This window comes from Hyperolius riggenbachi, chromosome 5, assembly GCF_040937935.1.
Source record: "Hyperolius riggenbachi isolate aHypRig1 chromosome 5, aHypRig1.pri, whole genome shotgun sequence".
Taxonomy (NCBI): Eukaryota; Metazoa; Chordata; class Amphibia; order Anura; family Hyperoliidae; genus Hyperolius; species Hyperolius riggenbachi.
The window spans coordinates 281,726,842-281,744,212 of NC_090650.1; the positions used below are offsets into that span (position 1 = coordinate 281,726,842).

Genomic DNA, 17,371 nt, shown 5'->3' on the forward strand with positions numbered 1-17,371 from the left:
GTACCTATCCCTAACCCCTAGACCCCCCTGGTGATGCCTAAACCTAAGACTCCCCTGGTGGTGCCTAAACCTAAAACTCCCCTGGTGGTGCCTAAACCTAAGACCCCCCTGGTGGTGCCTAAACCTAAGACCCCCTGGTGGTGCCTAGTATTTTTATAAACGTTATTCGTCACGGGTGCATTTTCTAAATGTAAATCATCACAAGCACATAAAACATTAAAAATCTCTGAGAGCCATTTGTAAAACGTTATTTATCTCCGGGGCCCTTTTTTCCTGTTCGGCGCCCATTAAACGATATTTATTATGGGAGTGAATGGTGGCGCCCTTTTTGTCCACTAGCTGCCTGCGCCCCTTTTTTTTCCAGCCCACCTAAAATACCTCTTAGGAGGGCAACCATCCAGTTCCTGTCTCCATAGTACCTGGAAACCCTAATGGGGGACGAGTACCTCCCCAAAGGTTCTGTTGGTGGTTACAGGCTTGCAGCCCACCATTGTCAGTATAAAATGCATAATATATCCTATTACATTGAAGGACATCCGTGACTATAATTACTAGTAAATTCCCAGCAGTGTTGAGGGCCTGAGCCCACTAACGCAGTTGAGTCCGCTTTTCAGCAATACATCATTGTTAAAGATGCTGAAAAGTGGACAGAAGCGGACACAGCTGCATTAATGGACTCAGGCCTTAATCCAGGGATTTTTTCTGACTGCCACATGGGGTCGGGAAGAAATTATTTCCCCTTAATGGATAATTGGCCAAAGCCTTGTAAGGGTTTTTTATACCTTCCCCTGAGTCAATTGGGATATGTATTTTTTTAACCAAACTATGTAACTGTACACTGCCTAGTAAAAATCAACAAAACAGTTTTTTTTATCTGCACTTGCAATATCAACACATAATGGCAGTTTTATGCTTACCCTGACTACCAGGTTGTAGCCCTTGAATCCAGCCCAGGTGTAATATTCTTTAATCCAAGATGGGTATTTAAAGATCTCATCCTTAAATGAAAGAGACATGGGTCCCAAATATGTAGCAAAGTCCCAGGAATCTTTTAATATTTTTGTGCCTTGTGGTGGATCAACAATAGCTTCTCTATACAACAAAACAATAAAAAAAACATTGTAATATTGGTAAAAATGATACTAAGGCCAGTGATCTGATGCGAGTAACATTTGGCTCAAATATGGCCAATTTGATGGGGACTTATTTTCATCAAATTAATGTCAAAAATTTGACTTTTTCTTAAAAAGTGGTATAAAAGTCAAAATTTTGCTTATGTTTTAAAAGATTAAACACATCATAAGAACTGCTAGTGCTAGGAAAAAATATTTCTATAAAGTTACTGGAAGGGTTAATCATTCACACTTCACTTAGAAGCAAATTGATAAGATTGTGGTTGCTAGTACAAAACGATCAGATTGCCTTGTGATACTTTATTTACAGATCAAACCAAGCAGAGAAACTTCTGCAATAAACAGGTGGAGGCAGAGACGCTTCTTTGCTTTTGTTTTCCATAAAATATACAGTGGTGTGAAAAACTATTTGCCCCCTTCCTGATTTCTTATTCTTTTGCATGTTTGTCACACTTAAATGTTTCTGCTCATCAAAAACCGTTAACTATTAGTCAAAGATAACATAATTGAACGCAAAATGCAGTTTTAAATGATGGTTTTTATTATTTAGTGAGAAAAAAAACTCAAAACCTACATGGAGCTGTGTGAAAAATAAATTGCCCCCTGAACCTAATAACTGGTTGGGCCACCCTTAGCAGAAATAACTGCAATCAAGCGTTTGCGATAACTTGCAACAAGTCTTTTACAGCACTCTGGAGGAATTTTGGCCCACTCATCTTCACAGAATTGTTGTAATTCAGCTTTATTTGAGGGTTTTCTAGCATGAACCGCCTTTTTAAGGTCATGCCACAACATCTCAATAGGATTCAGGTCAGTACTTTGACTAGGCCACTCCAAAGTCTTCATTTTGTTTTTCTTCAGCCATTCAGAGGTGGATTTGCTGGTGTGTTTTGGGTCATTGTCCTGCTGCAGCACCCAAGATCGCTTCAGCTTGAGATGACGAACAGATGGCCGGACATTCTCCTTCAGGATTTTTTGGTAGACAGTAGAATTCATGGTTCCATCTATCACAGCAAGCCTTCCAGGTCCTGAAGCAGCAAAACAACCCGGACCATCACACTACCACCACCATATTTTACTGTTGGTATGATGTTCTTTTGCTCAAATGCTGTGTTACTTCTACGCCAGATGTAACGGGACACGCACCTTCCAAAAAGTTCAACTTTTGTCTCGTCGGTCCATAAGGTATTTTCCCAAAAGTCTTGGCAATCATTGAGATGTTTTTTTAGCAAAATTGAGATGAGCCTTGATGTTCTTTTTGCTTAAAAGTGGTTTGCGCCTTGGATATCTGCCATGCAGGCCATTTTTGCCCAGTCTCTTTCTTATGGTGGAGTCGTGAACACTGACCTTAATTGAGGCAAGTGAGGCCTGCAGTTCTTTAGATGTTGTCCTGGGGTCTTTTGTGGCCTCTCGGATGAGTTTTCTCTGCGCTCTTGGGGTAATTTTGGTTGGCCGGCCACTTCTGGGAAGGTTCATCACTGTTCTATGTTTTTGCCATTTGTGGATAATGGCTTTCACTGTGGTTCGCTGGAGTCCCAAAGCTTTAGAAATGGCTTTATAACCTTTACCAGACTGATAGATCTCAGTTACAGTACTTTTGTTCTCATTTGTTCCTGAATTTGGATCTTGGCATGATGTCTAGCTTTTGAGGTGCTTTTGGTCTACTTCTCTGTGTCAGATAGCTCCTATTTAAGTGATTTCTTGATTGAAACAGGTGTGGCAGTCATCAGGCCTGGGGGTGACTACAGAAATTGAACTCAGGTGTGATAAACCACAGTTAAGTTATTTTTTTTAACAAGGGGGGCAATCACTTTTTCACACAGGGCCATGTAGATTTTGAGTTTTTTTTCTCACTAAATAATAAAAACCATCATTTAAAACTGCATTTTGTGTTCAATTATGTTATCTTTGACTAATAGTTAACGGTTTTTGATGAGCAGAAACATTTAAGTGTGACAAACATGCAAAAGAATAAGAAATCAGGAAGGCGGCAAATAGTTTTTCACACCACTGTACATTAATTTATGAACTGTGAGTGTTAACTGGAAAATAGTACATAATAATGCAGAATTCACTACCTGTCAGTTGGATCTTTTAGTAATCTACCAACATCCAGCTTTGCTCCGGGCTTTGGTGTCCATGTAATAACATTTGATGTTTTATTTATTAACTGATTTAATGTTGCAGCATCGTTCTTATGGTTGATATCCCTAACATACCTACAATAAAAATAAACCACAGTCAAATACTGAACCAAGCCAGTTATAAATGCAAGAAAGAGGAGACGGAATACTAGTAGACATTTCAACTACTGCTACAGCTTTTTAAAAAGAGTACCTGAACTGACACGAAACAGGAGATCAAAATGTGTGTACATTCCCACGCCTACATAAAACTAATGCTTTCCCACTGTAAGGATTAGGAATACATGTATGTAAATGACATTTTCTTGTCAGTAAGACTGAGACTGAGTTGGACTATAGTATGAAGCATGCTAGATGAAGATGACACTCACTCGGCTAAGGCGGCTGTTAACCTAACCACTTGTGTTTCTAGGACAATAATTTAATGTCTATTTAAGTTCCCCTGTGGATCCTTAAATAAATTAGGAATAGAAGCTGTAGCTGCACAGTCCCCCACACGTACCCCACCCCAGTGATGCTCATCTGAGCTAGGATATCCGAGTTACTCGGATATCCTAGCTCTTTTTTCACTATTTGAGCTCGAATACCGAGCTCGAATAGTATTAGCTATCCGGGCTGTGCTATCCGAGCGCACCCGGATAGCAATCAGATATCCGGAGATATCCTAGCTATCCGAGCTCGGATAGCGTCACGAGCTCGGATAGCGTCACGCCAGACGTCATCTCGAGTCCTCACAAGCGAATCAGAGGGCTCCCAGCCCTCTGACTGCAGCCAATCACAGAGGGGGAGCCTGGCCAAGCCCCCCTCTATAAATAGCGGACGCCATCTTGCCTCACTCGTCCTGCTTGCGACTTACTGACTGATAGTACTGAGAGAACTGCTCCAGTGCTTTTTGTCTGTGTGCAAGTGCATTGCTATTGTTCTAAACCTAGCGTTTTTACACTCCAACACTTGATCTTCAACTGTATTGCTTTGTATTGTAGATAGATTGTATTTTAGGCAGTTTAGTTTGGGTGATTACTAGGGACTAGGGAGGGAGAGAGACTGTTACTGGTGCTGCTGCAGGCCTGCAGCCAGCAGCTAGGCCCTGTGCCTAGGCAAGGCAGCCTGCCCTGCTGCTCTGTGCTCTAGTCTCTAGTTACCTTACCTGTGCTATCACCTGTCCTACTCTACTCCTGTACTACTACTACTTCTGTGTTAGATAGATTTGTACTATTTTGTAGTTAGCAAGGCTCAGCTTTACTGCTATACCTGTCCTGCTGTATCTGCTCTCTGTAATCTAGTCACACCTGTTGGATTATTTAGCTAGATTCTTCTATTGTTTAGTTAGTAGTACTGTAGTGTACTGTACTCTAGTCTGTGTATAGGTACCGTCCGTCACCGCGTTACCTAGGGTCTTTGTGTGCGCAGTGCACGTCTGCCCTGTCCGCACCCTCTCGTTAGTGCTACACCCGTCCTATTGTTTATATATTACTTCTATTGTGTATTCGCTGACTTGTACTGTAGTCTGTGTATAGGGACACCGTCAGTCAGCGTCAGCTAGGGTCTTTGTGTGCGCACTGCGCACTCTCTCGTTAGCGCTACACTGATCTCTGCTGTAGAGTACACCTGTCCGTCACCTCACACACCCACCACCACCAGTCCCACCCCATTAAAGTACCCCACTTGTCCCACCCGCCTTTACATACATAAGTTTTATTTTTCATTTGTATAATATTAAAAACATACGATGTCTGGCACTGGCAGCCGCGGTTTGGGCAGGGGCAGCAAGGGCAGCAAGGGCATCGCCAAGAGAGGAGGTCGTGGGCGTGGCAGCCGCGCCACCACCACCATGCGCAGTTCTGCATCTGCACCAGTGGCTATTCCGCCATTAGCCACTGGCCGTGGATGTCTTGGTCGCCCAACAGCTGGGAGTCACGCTGCAGAGACACAGCAGCAGCAGCAGCAGCAGCGTGTGGCCCAGATGTTCCTCCCACTGCCAGGTCGTAGCCGTCCTATTGAGGAGAAGGACGCAGACGCTGTAGTGGAACTGATGGTGGATGAGCAGGCCACCATTAGCTCTGGAACCGAGTCCTCCACCCCCGCCACCACTCCTATTCGCAAGAGCAGCAGCAGCCGCCCAGCACTGCCTGGGGGAGAGGAGGAGGAGTGCAGTTCTCCAGCTCCAGCGGACAACACCAGCACCCTGTCACTCAGCAGCACCTTGATGCTTTGGACAATCAGACAGTGGTGACTGTCCATCCGCCCATGCATGCAGAAGGGGAGTTTGGGGGATCCCAGCAGGACATGTTTGCGGAGGGGGAGGATGATGATGACACTGTGAAGGACAAAGACTGGTTGCCAGGTCCTGGGAGTGGGGATGTCATCAGCTCTGAGGAGGAGGAGGAGGATGCGTCTGCGGGACTTACTAGAAGGATCAGCATCGCAGGCATGGGCAGGATCACAAGTGGGCGTGGTATGCAGGCCACACAGCGTGCTGATCAGGAGACGAGTTCTGCCAGTGCCACCACCAGCCGCACCAAGAACCCCCCCCCCCCAACCACCACAGGGAGACCAGCGGCAGCAGCACCTTCCATCCGAAGGGGCAACTTCACCTCCCCAATATGGAATTTTTTCACCCTTCCATATTTGGAGTGCAAGTATGCCACCTGCAACCAGTGCCGCAAGCAGCTCAGCAGAGGGAAGGAGCCCTCTGCGTTTGGCACCACCTCTCTGGTCAACCACCTTGCAGGGAAACATTTTCACGAGCATGAGGAGTTCGTGAAGTTGAAGGAAGCTGGCAGTGGCAGACCCGCCACCACTGCAAAGCCGTCGGCAGCTGGAGTGCGTCAGCAACGCACTGCTCCTCCTCCCTCTGCAACTCCTGCCGCCGACACTGAGGCCTGTTCTGGCAGCCAGTCCTCAGTGGCCTCCTCTGCTCCCTCCACTGCTTCCCGTGCCAGCAAAAGGCCTCGCCAGACCCTGCTCAGCGACACCTTCTAGGGGGTGGTCAGGGTTCTGCCTCCCAGCAGCCGCCGCGTGCGTCAGATGAACGGCTTGCTGGCACGGGCCATGTGCTCCCAACTCCTGCCTTATTCCCTTGTGCAGGAGGGGAGCGACATGCGTGCGCTCCTGATGTGTGCAGCCCCCGATTGGCCAATCCCCAGCTGACATTATTTTGCACGCACGGCCATCCCTGCACGTCACCGCTCTGTAATGGCCAATGTCGGGAGAGGCCTGGAGCACGCAGTGGGTCAACGGGTCCACGTCACCATGGACTCGTGGAGCAGCCGGTTTGGGACAGGCCGCTATCTGTCCTTCACCACGCATTGGGTCAGCTTGGTGGAAGGGGGTGAGGAGAGGGGAGCAGCATCGGCCGGCACTGTCAGAGCAGCAGCAGCACCAACAACGCAGTGGGTGGTGCCACCATGCAGAGTCAGCGGAACAGCAGCCGGTTCCTCTGATCCGCTTCCATCCTCCGGCACACCAGCCCAAACCCCCCGCCTCAGCAGCAGCGTGAAGCCCCGCCACTGCCAAGCGCTGCTGGAATTGGTCAGCCTGGGGAAGACCAAACTGACGGCGAACCACGTCTTGGCCAAACTCCGAGAGCAGGAGAGGAATTGGCTGACCCCCAGAGGCCTCAGAGTCGGAGAGGTGGTGTCCGACAATGGGGCAAACCTGGTTGCTGCAATCAGCAGGGGAGACCTGACCCACATCCCCTGCCTGGCGCACGTCCTAAACCTGGTAGTCCAAAAGTTCCTGCGGACCTACCAGGGGATGGATCGACTCCTTGAGGCGGCAAGGAAGGTTGTGCGTCACTTCTGGCACTCGCCTGCAGCCGTGGCGAGCCTGGAAGAGGTGCAGAAGGAGCTGCACCTGCCACAGCACCGGCTCATGCTCGATGTTCCAACTCGCTGGAACTCCACCCTGGCGATGTTGGAGCATCTGGTTGAACAGAGGCAGGCTGTCAGCCAGTACGTTGCACGAGCAACAGTTGCCTCCCTCACTGCAACTGGGCGTGCTGCCACCAACCTCCCGTCCATCATCTCCACGGAGGACTGGGGGCACATGCAGCAGGTGTGCTCCGTCCTGGCACCCTTCCTGCAGGCCACCAACATGGTGAGCAGGGACCATGCAATGGTGTGCGAGTGGGTGCCCATGGTGTGTGTGCTGGACAGGGCCCTGTATGCACTGCTGGAAGAGGGAGCGGCAGCCTTGGACCAGCAGGAGCTGCAGGCAGCTTCACAGGCCACCTCTGAGGAGGAGGGCTCGGAGTTGGTGGAGGTCCCTGACCTTGCTGCTGATGAGGGGGAGCAGCAGAGCGCAGCTGGACTGGTGCGGGGGTGGAGAGAGGATGAGGTGGAGGGGGCAGAGGAAGAGGAGGACAGCACTCTTGGCTCTGGGGATACCGATGATGTGCCAACAGACGTGGCCAGACTCTTCCCAATGGCAGCGCACATGCTGAGGTGCCTGCGCAAGTACCCAAGGGTGATCCAGATGAAGCAGAGGGAGGACATCTGGATCTGCATGATGCTGGACCCACGTCTGAAGGGGAAGCTCAGCCAGTTCCTGCCTGCAGGAGGAGACCGTGCGCAACAAATGAGGGATTTGCAGCTGTCCTTGTTGAGCGCTTGGAGGAAGCCTTCCCTCAGCCATCCACCCCCACTGTCCAGCCAGCACAGAGGCAGCAGCAGGTGCCTGCATCCACCAGCAGCAAGCGCACGCGCACCACAGACCTGCTGTCTCTGACCAACGAGCTCTACATGAGTGTAGAGCTGCCAAGGACTAGAGAGGAGGTGCCTGCAGCAGCATCCTTCTCCAGTCACAGGCAGCGCTTGACCCGCATGGTGGCTGACTACACGGGGTCCTTCAGCGGGCTTGACAGCGTTGCCCCTGTTGATCCCATGGAGTATTGGGTCAAGCACCTGCCAATCTGGAGCGAGCTTGCGCAGTACGCCCTGGAAGTGCTCTCCTGCCCCCCTTCCAGCATACTGTCAGAGCGTTACTTCAGTGCAGCCGGTGGAGTCGTCACTGAGAAGCGATCTCGTCTGTCTCACAAGTCTGTGGACAGACTGACGTTTCTCAAAATGAACCAGGCTTGGGTGGAAGGCGAAATTCATGGCCCCTGTTGTCGGCGAGAGGGGGACATGAAGTGACGACTGGCACACACACATACACCTGCTGCTGCTGTTGTATTTCATCCTGCTGTCTGTGTCTCCACTGCCAGGGAACACATTACAAGGTGCTGCTGCCCATGCGCCACCAGCTATTACGCTCAACAATAGCTGCATTAATTTGAAAAAAAAAAAAAATTGTAATTATTTTAGAGGTGTCCGGGTTGAAAACTGTGATGTCCCAATTGTGTATTGGACACAATGTGGGCTTCACGACCGCTGTCTGGAACCTCATGCTGTGTATTTACGACCCTGGAACCACCGCTAGGACCCAGGGCCTACTATGTCTCGCTGCCTGCCCTCCTGCCTGCTGCCAAATGCCAGTCTGCCACACACACTCATCCTCCTCACGCTGCCTGCTGCTGTATTGCCTCCTGCTGTCTGTGTGTTTCCACTGCCAGGGAACACATTACAAGGTGCTGCTGCCCATGCGCCACCAGCTATTACGCTCAACAATAGCTGCATTAATTTGAAAAAAAAAAATTGTAATTATTTTAGAGGTGTCCGGGTTGAAAACTGTGATGTCCCAATTGTGTATTGGACACAATGTGGGCTTCACGACCGCTGTCTGGAACCTCATGCTGTGTATTTACGGCCCTGGAACCACCGCTAGGACCCAGGGCCTACTATGTCTCGCTGCCTGCCCTCCTGCCTGCGGCCAAATGCCAGTCTGCCACACACACTCATCCTCCTTACGCTGCCTGCTGCTGTATTGCCTCCTGCTCTCTGTGTGTTTCCACTGCCAGGGAACACATTACAAGGTGCTGCTGCCCATGCGCCACCAGCTATTACGCTCAACAATAGCTGCATTAATTTGAAAAAATTTTTTTTTAAATTATTTTAGAGGAGTCCGGGTTGAAAACTGTGATGTCCCAATTGTGTATTGGACACAATGTGGGCTTCACGACCGCTGTCTGGAACCTCATGCTGTGTATTTACGGCCCTGGAACCACCGCTAGGACCCAGGGCCTACTATGTCTCGCTGCCTGCCCTCCTGCCTGCGGCCAAATGCCAGTCTGCCACACACACTCATCCTCCTCACGCTGCCTGCTGCTGTATTGCCTCCTGCTGTCTGTGTGTTTCCACTGCCAGGGAACACATTACAAGGTGCTGCTGCCCATGCGCCACCAGCTATTACGCTCAACAATAGCTGCATTAATTTGAAAAAAAAAATTGTAATTATTTTAGAGGTGTCCGGGTTGAAAACTGTGATGTCCCAATTGTGTATTGGACACAATGTGGGCTTCACAACCGCTGTCTGGAACCTCATGCTGTGTATTTACGGCCCTGGAACCACCGCTAGGACCCAGGGCCTACTATGTCTCGCTGTCTGACCTCCTGCCTGCTGCCAAATGCCAGTCTGCCACACACTTATCCTCCTCACGCTGCCTGCTATTATATTTCCTCCTGCTGTCTGTGTCTCCTCTCCACTGCCAGGGAACACATTACAAGGTGCTGCTGCCCATGCACCACCAGCTATTACGCTCAACAATAGCTGCAATAATTTAAAAACAAAAAAAAGAATTGTAATTATTTTAGAGGTGTCCGGGTTGAAAACTGTGCTGTTCCAATTGTGTATTGGACACAATGTGGGCTTCACGACCGCTGTCTGGAACCTCATAATGTTCATTTACGGCCCTGGAACCACCGCTAGGAACCAGGGCCTACTATGTCTCGCTGCCTGCCCTCCTGCCTGCTGCCAAATGCCAGTCTGCCACACACTTATCCTCCTCACGCTGCCTGCTATTATATTTCCTCCTGCTGTCTGTGTCTCCTCTCCACTGCCAGGGAACACATTACAAGGTGCTGCTGCCCATGCACCACCAGCTATTACGCTCAACAAGAGTTGCATTATTTTTTTTTTTTTTAAATTGTAATTAATTTAGAGGTGTCCGGGTTGAAAACTGTGCTGTCCCAATTGTGTATTGGACACAATGTGGGCTTCACGACCGCTGTCTGGAACCTCATAATGTTCATTTACGGCCCTGGAACCACCGCTAGGAACCAGGGCCTACTATGTCTCGCTGCCTGCCCTCCTGCCTGCTGCCAAATGCCAGTCTGCCACACACTTATCCTCCTCACGCTGCCTGCTATTATATTTCCTCCTGCTGTCTGTGTCTCCTCTCCACTGCCAGGGAACACATTACAAGGTGCTGCTGCCCATGCACCACCAGCTATTACGCTCAACAAGAGTTGCATTATTTTTTTTTTTTTAAATTGTAATTAATTTAGAGGTGTCCGGGTTGAAAACTGTGCTGTCCCAATTGTGTATTGGACACAATGTGGGCTTCACGACCGCTGTCTGGAACCTCATGATGTTCATTTACGGCACTGGAACCACCGCTAGGAACCAGGGCCTACTATGTCTCGCTGCCTGCCATCCTGCCTGCTGCCAAATGCCAGTCTGCCACACACACTCATCCTCCTCACGCTGCCTGCTGCTGTATTGCCTCCTGCTGTCTGTGTGTTTCCACTACCAGGGAACACATTACAAGGTGCTGCTGCCCATGCGCCACCAGCTATTACGCTCAACAATAGCTGCAATAATTGAAAACAAAAAAATGTAATTATTTTAGAGGTGTCCGGGTTGAAAACTGTGCTGTCCCAATTATGTATTGGAAACAATGTGGGCTTCACGACCGCTGTCTGGAACCTCATGATGATCATTTACGGCCCTGGTACCACCGCTAGGAACCAGGGCCTATTATGTCAGTCACATCACACTGCCTGACACACATTACTCCTCCTCCTGTAGCTGCATTGAGCCTCTGCTGTCTGTGTGCTGCTACCACTGCCAGGGAGAACAGAAGAAGAACTATTATCTGCTGCCACCTGCCCACCCACTCTCCTACCGAGTAACGACCGACTATTAACACACACTACAAATAGCTGCAAGCCTGCAACTACTTCCTCCTCCTGCTGATGTCTGTGTTTTACCACCGCCAGGGTACACAGAAAAAGGCGCTGTGGCTTGCAATGTGCCACTACCTACCTATTATGCCATCAACACAAATATAACTATGGTGTTATTAAAATAAAATATTTCCACAAATGAAGTAAAAAAAAATATTACAAAAGAAAGGAAAATAAAGACACATAATACAATGATAGAGAAGAAGATGAAGAAGAAGAAGAAGATGAAGAAGAAGAAGAAGAAGATATAAAAGAAGAAGATATAGAAGAAGATGAAGAAGATGAAGAAGATATAGAAGAAGAAGATATAGAAGAAGATATAGAAGAAGAAGATATAGAAGATGAAGAAGATATAGAAGAAGAAGATATTGAAGAAGAAGACATAGAAGAAGATGAAGAAGAAGAAGAAGAAGATGAAGAAGATATAGAAGAAGAAGATATAGAAGAAGATGAAGAAGATATAGAAGAAGAAGATATAGAAGAAAATGAAGAAGAAGAAGAAGAAGATATAGAAGAAGAAGAAGAAGATATAGAAGAAGAAGAAGATATAGAAGAAGAAGAAGAAGATATAGAAGAAGAAGAAGAAGAAGAAGACGATATAGAAGAAGAAGAAGAAGATATAGAAGAAGAAGACGATATAGAAGAAGAAGAAGAAGATATAGAAGAAGAAGAAGAAGAAGAAGATATAGAAGAAGAAGAAGATATAGAAGAAGAAGATATAGAAGAAGAAGATATAGAAGATGAAGAAGATGAAGAAGATATAGAAGAAGAAAATATAGAAGAAGAAGATATAGAAGAAGATGATGAAGAAGAAGAAGATGAAGAAGAAGAAGATATAGATGAAGCAGATATAGAAGAAGATGAAGAAGATATAGAAGAAGAAGATATAGAAGAAGAAGATATAGAAGAAGAAGAAGAAGATATAGAAGAAGAAGATATAGAAGAAGAAGAAGAAGATATAGAAGAAGAAGAGGAAGAAGAAGATATAGAAGAAGAAGATATAGAAGAAGAAGAAGAAGATATAGAAGAAGAAGAAGAAGATATAGAAGAAGAAGAAGAAGAAGATATAGAAGAAGAAGATGAAGACGACGTAAATGAAGACTTCCAACTTACAACCATTTTGAAAGAAGTTTAACAAGTTTTTTTTTTTCTAAAGTGTCAGTTTTACAGTAAACAATAAAGTGTTTTTGTTTTGTTCTTTCCTTAAGCAAAGCCTATTAAGCTACCTAGCCTATTAACAATTTTGTCACCTATTCCTGGCCTTCTATCTGTGCACACTTTTAATGACTGCCACCAGTAGCACAAGCAATTGACAGTTTGGGTCCTCAATACTGTACAACATCACGGCCCTCCAGTTGTCACCCTAGAAAGTCTCCATAGCAGCAATTGCATCCAATCACTACAGGCGCATGGGCCGGGAAATCGGGAATAGTGAGCGGCTACATGCCCGGTTAGTATTATTAGAAGGCATATGTGCTGTCATTTTAACTGAGAAGAGCCAAACAATATATTTTGAAGTGTTTTATAATTGTGGCAAAAAATGAGGAAAGGTGAAAAATAAAAAATGTTTGGTTTCTGCATATATGTCTAATTTTTCCCTGTACAAAGCCTATAAAATAAAAAAATAATTTTTTGGGGAAAAAAACATATTACCAAGGGAAAGCCTTGATTGTCCTAAAACAACAATATATAAATCACTTAGAAGGCATAAGCAATTGAAAACGTATTGCTGTTTCAATAGGGACACTGCTGAAATGATGTGGGACACCAAAAGACTGTGCCAAAAAACATTAAACTCACCATCTTTTTTATACACAAAATAAAACTTTGGGACTCTAGGAAAGTCCTATTTAGGAATAGGACTATAGATACAAATCCAAATATGGATAAATAGTGATGGTCATGTCTAGGACAAGTCATGGAGAAGCATGTGATTTGTTTGTTCAGCTGATAGATTTGCAAAGCTCTGATTTGTTGTCATCAAATCATTGCTGTAGCACATGACCATGACTAGCAAATCAGACACATATATATCACTAGAGATGGCCCGAACGGTTTGCCGGCGAATGGTTCCCGGTGAACTTCCGGGGTTCGCGATCGCGGAGAACCACAAACTTTTCCGGAAGTTCGGTTTGCCCCCATAGTGCATCATGAGGGTCAACTTTGACCCTCTACATCACAGTCAGCAGGCACATTGTAGCCAATCAGGCTACACTCCCTCCTGGAGCCACGCCCCCCTCTTATAAAAGGCAGGCAGCGTCAGGCTTTTCACTCACTCGTATGCCTGCATTAATTAGAGAAGGGAAAGCTGCTGCAGACTCTCATAGGGAAAGCTTAGTTAGGCTCTTGTAGGCTTGTTAGCTTGCTCCTTGCTGATCCTTATTGCTAAAAAAAAGCACCCCTCAACAGCTCTTTTGAGAGCTAATCTTGTTCTTGTGATCTATTTTTTTTTTCTGTGTGTGGCCCACTGACACTTGTGTTGCATAGACAGCCTTGGTAATTCCTACTGTGTGTGCCACTGCCAGGCCCAGCACATTCAGTGACTACCTGTGTGTGTGAAAGGTGCACATCATCACTGCATATACCTACCTGTTGTTCACTGTGCACCCACCTACCTACGTGACCGCACGCGGTGTCCCTGTGCCAGTCCGGTATTTGTCTGTGTGTGACAGGTGCACATTGTAATACCCATCACTGCATATACCTACCTGTTGTTCACTGTGCACTCACCTACCTATGTGACCGCACGCAGTGTCACTGTGCCTGTCCGGTACCTGTCTGTGTGTGACAGGTGCACATTGTAATACCCATCACTGCATATACCTACCTGTTGTTCACAGTGCACCCACCTACCTATGTGAGCGCACGCAGTGTCACTGTGCCTGTCCGGTACCTGTCTGTGTGTGACAGGTGCACATTTGTAATACCCATCACTGCATATACCTACCTGTTGTGTTCAGTGCACCCACCTACCTACGTGAGTGTACGCAGTGTGATATACCACTCCGTGCATATCTGTTAACTGCACCTGTGTGACTGCACATTGTATTACTCAAGTCAGTGCATACATTTCACTTCATCCCCCCTGATATGAACAAAACGGACAAAACAGGTAGAGGCAGAGGTAGAGGCAGACCCAGAGGAAGGCCACCCGGCAGGTCTGTGCGAGGTCGTGGTGATGTGATTTTGTGTGGCCCTGGACCAAAGTACAGTGCTCAGAAGAAGGAACGTCCCATCAACTCCCAAGAGTGTCAGGACGTGGTTGACTATTTAACACAGAACACCTCATCTTCCGCAGCCACCAGCGCTACTCCAAGTACCACATCCACTATATTTGACAGTTCGCAGGAGTTATTTGGTGGGGAAATCACTGATTCACAACCATTATTGTTACAAGATGAAGGCGCTAAGCAAGTTACACCACCTCATATGTCTGAGTTAGGCGACACTATGGACGTAATGTGTGAGGAGGAGGATGATGAAGTATCTGCTGTTGGTGCAGTTTTGGAAGTGTCTGAGGCAAGCGAAGCTGGGCAGGATGATTATGATGAGGACGATGATACAGATGCCATGTATGTTCCCAATAGAGGAGATGAACAGGGGCACAGTTCAGAGGGGGAGTCAGAGAGGAGTAGGAGGAGACGAAAGAAACAGGGGGAGCTCATCGTCAGAAACAGCTGGTGGCAGTGTCCGGCGCCATGTATCGCCACCTATGGACAGCCAGCCAACTTGCCCTTCAACGTCAGCTGCCGATGCCACCATAGTGCCATCACCCCAGGGGGGCTCAGCGGTTTTGGAAATTTTTTAACGTGTCTGACTCAGATCAGAGCAATGCCATCTGTTCTCTCTGCCTCCAAAAATTGAGCCGTGGAAAGGCCAACACCAAAGTAGGGACAAGTGCCTTTCGAAGGCACATGGAGAAAAGGCACAAACTGCAAAGGGAGCAAAAGCAGCACACAAAAGAAAAGCCACCCTCCTTCTACTCTTCCTCCTTCAGGTGCATCATCTTCAACCGCTTTCTTCCTTGCACCTTCACAGCCACCCTCCTCCACTCCACCTCTGACCTTGAGCGGTTCCTGCTCCTCTGCCCACAGCAGTAGTAAGGTGTCTGTGAAGGAAATCTTTGAGTGGAAGAAGCCAATTTCTGCCAGTCACCCCCTTGCCCGGCATCTGACAGCTGGCTTGGCAGAACTGTTAGCTTGCCAGCTGTTACCATACCAGCTGGTGGACTCTGAGGCCTTCTGTAAATTTGTGGCCATTGGGACACCGCAGTGGAAGATGCCAGGCCGCAATTATTTCTCTAAAAAGGCGATACCTAAACTGCACCATGAAGTAGAGAGGCAAGTGGTGTCATCTTTGGCACACAGCGTTGGGTCAAGGGTCCACCTGACCACGGATGCCTGGTCTGCCAAGCACGGTCAGGGCAGGTACATTACTTACACAGCCCATTGGGCCAACCTGGTGACCGATGGCAAGCAGGGAGTACGTGGCTGTGCATTGGACCAACTTGTGACAACTCCACGGCTTGCAGACAGGCCTCTGGCCACCTCCTCTCCTCCTGCTACAACCTCTTCGCTGTCATCATCCTCCTCCTCCTTGGCTGAGTGGCAGTTCAACTCTACTGGTGCTGCAATCTCCTCTCCAGCTACACAGCCCCAGCTCCCCAGGGCCTATGCTGCATGCCAGGTACGACGGTGTCACGCCATCTTAGACATGTCTTGCCTCAAAGCGGAGAGTCACACTGGAGCAGCTCTCCTGGCTACTCTGAACAAACAGGGGGATCAGTGGATGACCCCGCACCAGCTGGAGATCAGCAACGTGGCGTGTGACAACAGCAGCAATCTCAATTCCGCTTTGAATTTGGGAAAGCTGACACATGTACCCTGCATGGCACATGTGCTGAATCTAGTCATTCAAAGATTTGTGTCAAAGTACCAAGGCTTAGATGACATCCTGGAGCAGGCCAGGAAGTTGCGTGGGCATTTCAAACGGTCTTACATGGCCATGGCACACTTTGCCGAGATTCAGCGGAGAAACAAGTTGCCAGTGAGACGCCTCATTTGCGATAGCCCGACTTGCTGGAATTCGACCCTTCTTATGTTCTCTCGCCTGCTAGAACAGGAGAAAGCCGTCACCCAGTACCTCTACAATGTCAGTAGAAGGACACAATCTGGGGAGATGGGGATGTTCTGGCCCAACAACTAGTCACTTGTAATGATCCGCTCAACTGGCTGCACAGGCAGACAGCTGTTTGACCATTCCTTGAGTCTGTGGGATGCAGGTCTTTGGATAATAGACCTGTCTTTGCTTTGCAAGCTTCAGACCTGCTCTGCTGCTGAGGAATTTGCATATACTGATTATGCAAATTGCCTAGTCGCCTCCCTTGAAGGCTTGCAGCATAAATACCATGTGATCCCACAATCCTTTGCTGGTCATGGTTTGTTACTGTTGAAACACTCCTGGAGTGTCAGCCTTGCTATTGTTTGCTAAAGATTATCTTAGAGTATTCCTGGGGATTGCATTAGGCATCCCTCTAGTACAGTCAGGTTGTATTATTTGTATTGCCTGTTCTGTCTTCTGTTTGTCCTTGCGATTGCACTGTCACCAGCTGTTGGCGATGGTGGATCGTTAGTTCCAGATCCTGGATCACACCTGCTCTGACGGAAAGAGCAGTGGATCCTGCTAAGCTCTGTTTCCGTACTTGGATCGCACTTGCTCTGGCGGAAAGAGCAGTGGATCCTGCTAAGCTCTGTTTCTGTACTTGGATCACACTTGCTCTGGCGGAAAGAGCAGTGGATCCTGCTAGGCTCTGTTTCTGTACTTGGATCACACTTGCTCTGGCGGAAAGAGCAGTGGATCCTGCTAGGCTCTGTTTCTGTACTTGGATCACACTTGCTCTGGAGGAAAGATCAGTGGATCCTGATAACTCTGTTTCCCTACTTGGTTCACACTCGCTCTGGCAGAAAGAGCAGCGGATCCTTCCTGTCCTGTCCCTGAACCTAGATCGCACTCGCTCTGGCGGAAGAGC

At 47.8% G+C, this 17,371-nt stretch overlaps 1 protein-coding gene across 1 annotated transcript in view; it reads right to left on the reverse strand.

The window, feature by feature from the left end:
• The window catches only part of LOC137518761 (cytidine monophosphate-N-acetylneuraminic acid hydroxylase-like), a 285,541-nt gene that overhangs the window by 84,592 nt on the left and 183,578 nt on the right, over positions 1–17,371 (reverse strand). The window contains exons 10-11 of the mRNA XM_068236998.1: positions 3,212–3,352; positions 918–1,092 (exon numbers count right to left, since the gene is read on the reverse strand). Coding sequence (XP_068093099.1) covers positions 918–1,092; positions 3,212–3,352 — 316 coding nt within the window. The remainder of the gene's footprint in view (positions 1–917; positions 1,093–3,211; positions 3,353–17,371) is intronic.